We start from the raw sequence: 9797 nt of genomic DNA on the forward strand, positions 1-9797 counted from the left end.
TCTTTCCCTGGCACATTAAATCTATTTCAGGGCTTTGTGGACAGAGATCAAGGCTATTTTTATTAGACTATCAGGATGTAGTAAGCAAACTTTTGTTGTTGATTCATTTTCTATCACTGTGTGAACATGGAAGAATAGTAAATCATGCTGGTGCATCTACACCCATGGGTTAGACTAGATGATCTATTCAGGTCCCTTCTGACCCCTAACTACTATGAAATTATGAAACTACTATGAAACTACATGAGATGCTACATTACTGTAGCAATGAACTACAGCAACATAGCTTGTCACTACAGTGATGTGGCATCAGTGAGCATGAACCGCAAGGCCAACGCTCCTGCACTTGCTCATTGCTACTGTGCAGCAGGGTCAGAAATAATCTCTGCATTGCCAGGACTGCATAATAACAACTGTGCAGTTGGGGGCACATGTAGCAATGAGCGACATGTTGTGCACATGTACATGAGCACATGTAGACTCTTCTCACGACTGGGTGGTGGGAATAGAGGGTTATACGTTGTATAGAAGAGAGAGAGTAGGGAAAAAAGGTGGGGGAGTTGCTCTCTATGTCAAAGAACAGTACACATCTTCCCTAACCAAATTAGGGTTAGAGGGTGGTCAAGCAGAGACTCTGTGGGTTAGGATCCAAGGGGCTCGGGGTGAAAGGGATCTGGTGGTGGGGGTCTACTATAGGCTTCTGCACCAGGACGATGAGCTAGACCAGGAATTTTCCAAGCAGCTTGAAGAGGCTCTGAGGTCTAGAGATATGGTTGTCATGGGGGACCTTAACTACCCAGACATATGCTGGGAGGAGCAGTCAGCTAGATCTAACTGCTTTTGCAGGTTCTTAACCTGTATTCAGGACCTCCACCTAACACAGGAGGTAAGGTGTCCCACCAGGGGCAATGCCTTGCTTGACTTGGTGTTGGCCACAGGGGATAACCTGCGGATTCAAGGCAACTTAGGGGACAGCGATGACCAAATGATTAAATTCACTATCCAGCGAAGGGCAGGCATTATACCCAGCAGGGCATGGGTGCTGAACTTTTAAAAAAGCTGACTTTAATAGACTCAGGGGATTGGTTAGCAGGGTGCTAGGAACTAAGAACTTAGATGCGTTGAGGGTCCAGGATGGGTGGACATTCCTCAAGGAAACCATTCTTTGGGCTCAGAGTAAGTCAATGCCATGGCAGAGGAAGGGGGGCAGGAAGCCCCTTTGGCTAACCAGGGGCATCCAAAGTACCTTAAGTGCAAAAAAAGAGGTGTACAGGAAATGGAAGCAGGGAGTAGCTAGCAAAAAGGAGTATATTTCTTTGGCCTACACCTTCAGGGAGTCGGTCAGGAAGGCCAAGGCAACTCTAGAACTCAGGCTAGCATCAGGGGTTAAGCACAATAAAAAATCTTTAGGTATGTTGGGAGCAAAAAGAGGGTGTGGGGTAGCATAGGACCCATACAGGATGGGCCAGGGGGGCTTAGTGACAGATGGCAGGGACAAGACAGAGTTCTTCAATGAGTTTTTTGCCTTTGTCGCACCCTAAACATACATCATGGGCACCAACAAAGGCAACATCAGCTGACCAACGATCAGTGCCAACATGGTGAAAAGACACTTTGAGGGACTGGACGTATTCAAATCGCCAGGACTGGAGGGACTCCATCCATGGGTACTGAAGGAATTAGTGGGGGTCATAGCTGATCCACTGGCAAGGATATATGAACGCTCATGGTGCTTGGGTCAGGTTCCGGAGGATTGGAAGAGGGCTAACGTTGTCCCAATTTTTAAGAAGGGGAGGAAGGAGGACCCGGGGAACTCAGTCCTCCTTACCTCTATCCCTGGGAAAAATCCTAGAAAAAATTATCAAGGAGCACACCTGTGTGAGCCTGCTGGCTAATGTGATGCAGATGGGTAACCAACATGGGTTTTTAGCAAGCAGGTCCTGCCCGACTAACCTAGTTTCCTTTTATGACAAGGCCACCAATTGTTTAGATGCAGGAGTTGAGGTAGATGTTATCTATCTGGACTTCAAGAAGGCCTTTGACAAGGTATCCCATACCATCCTTATAAATAAACTGAGGGGATTTGCCTTGGATGATTACACAGTAGAATGGGTAGCAAATTGGCTCAAGGATCACACTCAGAGGTGGTGGTGGATGGGTCAGTGTCAACCTAGAGATGTGTGTGCAGTGGAGTCCCTCAGGGCTCAGATCTGGGGCTGGTGCTGTTCAACATCTTCATTAGTGATCTGGATGAGGGGGTGGGAAGCACCCTGTCCAAATTTGCGGATGACACAAAATTATGGGGTGCAGCTAACACCCTGGAGAGGTGGAACCAGATCCAGGCTGACCTAGACAGGCTGGGGAAGTGGGCAGAGAGCAACAGGATGGAATTCAATAAGGACAAGTGCAAGGTGCTGCATCTAGGGAGGAAGAACTGCCATCATACCTACAGGCTGGGGGGTGACCGTCTCAGCTCCACTGAGGCAGAAAAAGATCTTGGAGTCACTGTTGACTCTAGGATGAACATGAGTCGCCAATGTGATGAAGCAGTTGGCAGAGCCAATCGCACCTTGTTGTGCATCCGTAGGTGCTTCACAAACAGGTCCAGGCAAGAGGACGCTTGTCTGCCTGTACAAGAATGCCAGGAGCTTGGGGAATAAATAGGAGGAACTTCTATTCCTGCTTAACGCAAATAATTATGATGTCATAGGGATAATGGAGACCTGGTGGGACTCCACCCATGACTGGACCACAGGTATAAACAGCTATACCCTGTACAGGAGAGATTGAGCAGACAAAAGGGGCGGGGGTGTAGCTCTCTATTTCAAGGAGAGCTACGCATTCCTGTTCCTGCAAGCTGATATTGGCAACCAGGGTGGACGGCTGGAGACCCTCTGGGTTAAAATCTGTGGGGAACATGGCACAGGGGACACGATGGAGGGAGCCTACTACAGACCTCCCACCCAAAGTCAAGAGTTTGAGCAGGAGTTCGCTAGGGAACTGGCTGAGGCCACATGCTCCAGGTCCATGGTTGTCATGGGAGACTTCAACTACCCAGACATCTCGTGGGAAGAGCGCTTAGCTAAATCTGAGTGGTTGAAAAGCTTCCTCTGATGCATGGATGACCTCTATGTGACACAAGAGGTCTACAGGCCAATGAGAGGTAAAGTGCTGCTCGACCTGGTACTGGCAACTGGGGACAACCTAATCAGTGACCTAATGATCAATGGGAAGCTGGGTGACAGTGACCACGAGCTGATCACCTTCACCATCTGCTGTGAAGCTGGCAAGTCAGTCAGCAATACAGAAGTCCTTGACTTCAGGAAAGCTGACTTTTGACAAGCTCAGGAGGCTTGTCAGTGAGGCCCTAAGGGACCACAACCCCAAGGGGAGGGGAGTTCAGGAAGAGTGGTTGCTCCTCAAGGGAACAATCCTCGATGCACAAACTAATGCTATTCCATCTCAGAGGAAAGGCAGCAAAAGGGCACAGCAGCCCCTTGGCTCTCCAGGGAATTAGCAGACCTCCTGTGGCTAAGAAGAAAGGCCTACAAAGGATGGAGGATGGGATCCATCTCCAAGGAGGAATATTCTGCACTGGTCTGGACCTGCAGGGAGTGAACCAGGAAAGCCAAGGCTACGACAGAATTCCAACTAGCTACAAGTATCAAGGACAATAAGTCCTTTTTTAGATATGTGGGGAGCTGGAGGAAAAGCAAGGGCAACATTGGACCCCTGCTAAACCAGATGGGACAACTGACAACCGATGCCCAGGAAAAAGCCATCCTATTAAATGGGTACTTTGCATTGGTCTTTCATGAGTCCCATGGGATGCCCCTGCCCATTATGGGACTGGGAGGCCTGGGTGATGGAGACTCCCTGCCCTCCATCAATGCTGGCCTCATGAAGGAACACCTTGAGAGGCTGAACACCTCAAGTCAGCTGGCCCTGACCATCTACACCCCAGGGTACTCAAGGAGCTGGTGAGCATCATAGCCCAGCCCCTGTTATGGATCTTCAAGAACTCCTGGCACTCTGGTAAAATACCTGAAGATTGGAAGAAGGCCAATGTGGTGCCTGTCTTCAAGAAAGGGAGGAAAGTGGATCTGGCAAACTACAGGCCCATCAGCCTGACCTTTATGCCGGGGAAGGTCTTAGAAAAGATTATTAAAGATGCCATTCTTAACAGACTGGATAACTACAACATTCTGAGGGATAGCCAGCACGGGTTTGTTGTGGGTAGGTCTTGCTTGACCAATCTTATTTCCTTTTACAACCAGGTGACCTATCACCTGGACAAGGGAGAGGAGATTGATGTCATATATCTTGACTTCAAAAAAATCCAGACCACAACAGAAGAGTAAAGCATAGCAGGGAAAAGAATACACCACGGCATCTCTAGAAATACAGCTAAGGAACTTAAGTGCCTTTGTACCTAAGTTGCTTAAAAAAATTAGTTAAAAATTAGGACTCATTAAAAATGAGTCAGTAGTGTGCCCTTGTTGCCAAGAAAGCTAACAGCATACTGGGCTGCATTAGTGGGAGCATTGCCAGCAGATCAAGGGAAGTAATTATTTCATTCCTTCTGCACTGGTGAGGCCACATCTGGAGCACTGTGCCCAGTTCTGGGCCCCGCACTGTAGAAAGGATGTAGACAAGTTGGAGAGAGTCCAGCGGAAAGCAGTGAAAATGGTGATGGGGCTGGGGCACATGACTTCTGAGGAGAGGCTGAGGGAACTGGGTTTATTTAGTCTGCAGAAGAGAAGACTGAGAGGGGATTTGATATTAGCCTTTCGTTAGCTAAAGGATGATTCCAAAGAGGATAGAGCTAGACTGTTCTTAGTGGTGGCATATGACAGAACAAGGAGCAATAGTCTCAAGTTCCAGCAAGCAAGGTTTAAGTTGGATATTAAGAAAAACGTTCCCATGAGTAGGGTGGAGAAACATTGGAACAGGTTACCTAGAGAGGGTGGTGGAATCTCCATCCTAGGAGGTTTTTAAGGCCTGGATTGACAGAGCCCTGGCTAGAATGATCTAGTTGAGGATGGTCCTGGTTTGAGCAGGGGGTTGGACTAGATGACCTCCTAAGGCCCCTTCCAACCCTAATTTTCTGTGATTCTGAGTTATATGTATTTGAAAATTTTATCTTTGTTCTCATGATGTTGTCACAGCCAACTTATGCACATAACTTGGCTCACTGCAAACTAGCCTAAAACACGCTTCTTAGTGTATCTTAGAATAGACTCCCTCCAGAAGTGGTGCAAGCACCTACTCTGGACTCCTTTAAAAAGCGTTTGGATGCTTATCTTGCTGGGATCCTTTGACCCCGACTGACTTCCTGCCCTTGGGGCAGGGGGCTGGACTCAATGCTCTCCCGAGGTCCCTTCCAGCCCTAATGTCTATGAAATCTATGATTCTCCCCCTCTATGCAGCACTGGTCAGACTGCAGCTGGATTACTGTGTCCAGTTCTGGATGCCGCAGTTCAAGCGGGATGCAGACAACCTGGAGAGGGTCCTAAGAAGAGCCACTCACCTGATTAGAGGTCTGCAGGGACAGCCCTACAAGGAAAGGCTAAGGGACCTTAACCTCTTCAGCCTCTCCAAGAGAAGGCTGAGATGGGATCTTGTGGCGGCGTACAAATTCATACGGAGAGAGCAACATGAAGTAGGCAACGATCTGTTCACCAGGGAACCGCCTAGAACGACAAGGAAAAATGGCCATAAGCTACTAGAGAGAAGATTCAGGCTGGACATGAGGAGAAAGTTCTTTACGGTCAGGGTTGCCAGAATCTGGAATGGGCTCCCAACGGAGGTGGTGCTTACCCCATCCTTGGGGGTCTTCAAGAGGAAACTGGACAGGCACCTGGCTGGGATCACTTGACCCCAGGGTTGGTGACTCTTTTCTTGCCTGCCAGGGGCAGAGGGTTGGACTAGATGGCCCACTGAGGTCCCTTCCAACTCTATGAATCTATGTGCCCACTGGGTACTTTCTTTAGGTGATAACTTGATCCACTTTACTAAGCTATTCATTTTCATTGATTTTTAGCAGTAGTATTAATGGGCTTTAGGTGGCATCCGGTTCAGATCTTTTAGTTCACTAAAACATGGGGCAAAAGAAGGAGCTGTTCCCTTGGCTAACAGCAAAGAATTCTTGAATACAGAACAAGTCCATTTTGCAAACAAAAAAAGACACATAATAAAGGTTCAGTAGCTTGGTCTAAAGTACCTGGATTTTAGGATATTTTTTTCTGAGATTTATCAGTTAAGTATATGGAAATCCTTCCATTTCAAGGAAGGGTTACACAGGTGCAAATAGCAGCGAACTTGGGCTCATCTCAAGTAGCAAATTGCTAACAACATTCTATATGATGTCTTATCACTGTGTTTGGGAACCATTGAATAAAGCAATAAAAGGCTTAAGCCTGACCCTCGCTCCAGATGTATCCTGAGGCCCAGTCAGAGTCAACCCAACCATAGATGGATTTGTGTTCACTATGACTATGGAGTCAAATGTGACTGGATGTGCTAATTGCATCACATGCCTTGTGTTGGGCATAAAAATTGTTGTGCCTTAGCCATGCTAGTGGGATGAGCTGTCTAAGTTTGGGTCAGCCTTTAACATTGACCCTCCATGGAAAGTTGGTGCTGTAGATCCAGAAAGGTTATTGATCACACCAAGTCGTGTGGTTGAATGTTTTGTTTTCATCTAATGGTATGCAATACTGATGTGTTCTTTTTTGTTCCTTTACAGTGTGCAGAAGGATAGAACATCTAGATGTTGTGTTTGTGATTGATGGTTCTGGAAGCATAAGTGACTCAGAATACCAAACCATGAAAGACTTCATGATCACCGTGGTGAAAAAATCTGATGTTGGCCCAGACAGAGTTCAGTTTGGAGCTGTAAAATATTCTACCACACCAGAAACGTTTTTCCACCTTAATAAATTTAGTACAAAATCTGAGATTGTTGAGGCCATCCAGGCAGACAAATCGATAGGATTAAATACTTACACAGCTGCAGCACTTAGCCATTCAGAAACTCTATTCACTGAGAGACATGGCAGCCGCATAAAAAATGGAGTTCCACAGGTTCTTATAGTGATCACTGATGGTGAATCACATGATAAAGACAAACTTAAGGACACAGCCAAAAGGTTAAGAGACAAAGGAATTCTTATCTATGCAGTTGGGATACAAAGAGCAAACCGTGAGGAACTATTGATGATGGCAGGAGCAGAAGACAAAAGTTTCTATGTTAATACATTTGAAGGACTCAAAAGCCTCTCCATAAATGTAACAGATGATATATGCCAGGTTTCACAATCAAGTAAATATTTGACCATTCTATTCCATTTATAATTTTTTCATAACTTTATTTTTAAAAATGAATATTGAGAGATTGAGACATTCATCTGTAAACTTGTTAATTATGTATATAGAACTTCTACCACTACAGCTAGCTCACAGTTCTCCAGAAGTTATTAAAAATATTTTAAACAATAAGGAATATGATTGCATACTCAATAATCTCTTGGTTATTAGGCCTTTGTGAATAGAGAAGTATTCGATTTGAATTAGGATTCAGCCAATTAAGAGGACAGTGATGAAATTTATATCACTGTCCTGAACTGATTGGGCCAAATTGGCTTCTGAAGATTTGGCACTGATTCAGAGAGATTTGGTCATTCAGATTGGCTGGGGAGAGTTAGGCATAGCTGCAGGTTCTCCCGTGGTTCCTCTGGCTGTGCCTGCCTCTCCCCTGGCAGGGGGAGCCACGGGAGAAGACCCCATGCCTTCCCTGCCCAGCTCCATCTCCCGCCCAGCCCCATCCTAGTCCCAGCACTAAAAAAAAAAAAAAAAAAAGCCCTGCACTCACCAGCTGCAGCAGGGCTCGTGGTAGAGCCCCCCTGTGCAGCATGGGGTAGTGGTGGCAGTGGGGATCATTCCCCCGCTTGGCACCTGGCAAAGGTGCACCTGGGGCCACTGGGGCTGAGCAGTGCCAGGCTCCTGCTGACACGTGGAGCTACCCCAGCTCCCAGACAGAGTGCGATGCCCTGCTGAGCTGCACTGAACCGACACCGTGGGGCAGCTGCTGCACGGGTGCCAAGTTGTGGGGGGCGGGGGGCAGCGTGATCTAGATGTGTTGAACATGCAGAGAGTTTAGGCATTTGCAGTTTAGGTGATAAGATAGCTAGACAGGAATCTAGAAACAACTTGTAGTAAGAGGAGAGAAACAATAATTCAAATAGCCTTTTATATAAAAAAAAAATTAGAAATTAACCAATGAGATGTATACAAAATCCCCGAAGCAAATTCATGATTTAGTAACTGTAGCCCCTTCTGTGCTTAGATTATTTTGTCTTTATTTATTTAAAATTGGCTTTTGTTTTAAACTTGGTTTTTGTGTCTCAGCTTTGGGCACCATAGGCCTGACCCTGCAGGCCTGACCGTGCATGGAAGTTAATAGGAGCAGAAATGGGCATCTTTAAGTAATAACTTAATTTTCCTCTATCTTCTGCAGAATGTGAAAATCCAGTAGACATTGTTTTCTTGATGGATGGTTCTAAAGGTGTCGCTGAAAAAGACTTTGTGGTTACAAAGGATTTCTTGCTAAATATACTTACTGGATTCGATGTTACTCACAATGTCCGAATTGGCATCGCCCAGTATGGTAAAAGATTCCAAGAAGAGTTCAGCCTGAATGTTTTTTTAAACAAAGAAGAACTAAAAGAAAAAATTGAAGGCATTCAACAAATGAAAGGACGTCGAAGATATATCGGTGCTGCACTTGGGAAAGTGGAGCGCTACTTCAGGCCAGGAAAAGGCAGCAGAATAAATCAAAATATCCAGCAGGTTTTACTGGTATTTACTGGTGGACGATCATGCGATAGAGTTTCTAGAGAAGCAAAAAACCTGAGGAGGAAAGGCATTGAGATATATGCTGTAGGAGTGGGAAAAGGTCGTGCACAACTTAATCAGATAGTTGGCACTTCAGACAGAAAATACGCAGTTGATGATTTCAGTGACTTGAAGACCATTAAAAAAAGACTAGCGGATGATATTTGTAACCAACCTGCAGGCAAGTATTCCTGAAAAAACTACTTTTAGGCCTCAAGCTGTTAATTATGTGCACAATTATAGAGTGTCTCTATGTGCATTGATATCCTCTACACTTTGTAGGATGCCCTAGAACAGCAGTTTCCAATCTGCGGTACGCATATCACTAGTGGTATGCAGACAACCTGTCAGTGGTATATGTTAACAGATTTATTATAATTACTTTATATGACAAAAAATGGGTGGTGGTACTTAAGGTTGAACTGAAAAATTTGCTGGTGGTGCTTAAGGTTGTATCAGTTTAAATCGGTGGTTCGCAGTCTGTCAGAGTTTGGGAACCGCTGCTTTAGAACACAGAATAGAAACATTTTTCTAATTCACATAAGCAAAAATAGGTGTGTTAAGTAAATACTTGAGAAGGGCCTCATCTCAAAGTCTGAATCCAGCTACATTGAAGAAAGCAGACAACTGAAATTTCAATTCTGACTTTTTTCCTTCAAGCTCAACTTTAATCTGTGGGGTTTTTTTATTGTGAGAATAGAAAAAGCCCTATTTTCATGGAGCTGAGTATGGAACAAGCTCCCCAGCCCCACCCCGCCATTGTGGAGCAGGGGCAGGTCCCAGCCCCATGCCTCAATTGGGAAATCAAGGCACTGGGCTTGGAAAGAGCTGCATAGATTCATAGATGTTAGGGCCGGAAGGGACCTCAATAGATCATCGAGTCTGACCCCCTGCATAGGCAG

At 45.7% G+C, this 9797-nt stretch overlaps 1 protein-coding gene across 1 annotated transcript in view; it reads left to right on the top strand.

The window, feature by feature from the left end:
• Positions 1 to 9797, top strand: part of LOC102376655 (collagen alpha-6(VI) chain-like) — a 101572-nt gene that overhangs the window by 19996 nt on the left and 71779 nt on the right. The window contains exons 7-8 of the mRNA XM_006036285.3: positions 6749 to 7324; positions 8519 to 9076. Coding sequence (XP_006036347.2) covers positions 6749 to 7324; positions 8519 to 9076 — 1134 coding nt within the window. The remainder of the gene's footprint in view (positions 1 to 6748; positions 7325 to 8518; positions 9077 to 9797) is intronic.

Source organism: Alligator sinensis, unplaced genomic scaffold (assembly GCF_000455745.1).
Source record: "Alligator sinensis unplaced genomic scaffold, ASM45574v1 scaffold1159_1, whole genome shotgun sequence".
NCBI classification, from domain to species: domain Eukaryota; kingdom Metazoa; phylum Chordata; order Crocodylia; family Alligatoridae; genus Alligator; species Alligator sinensis.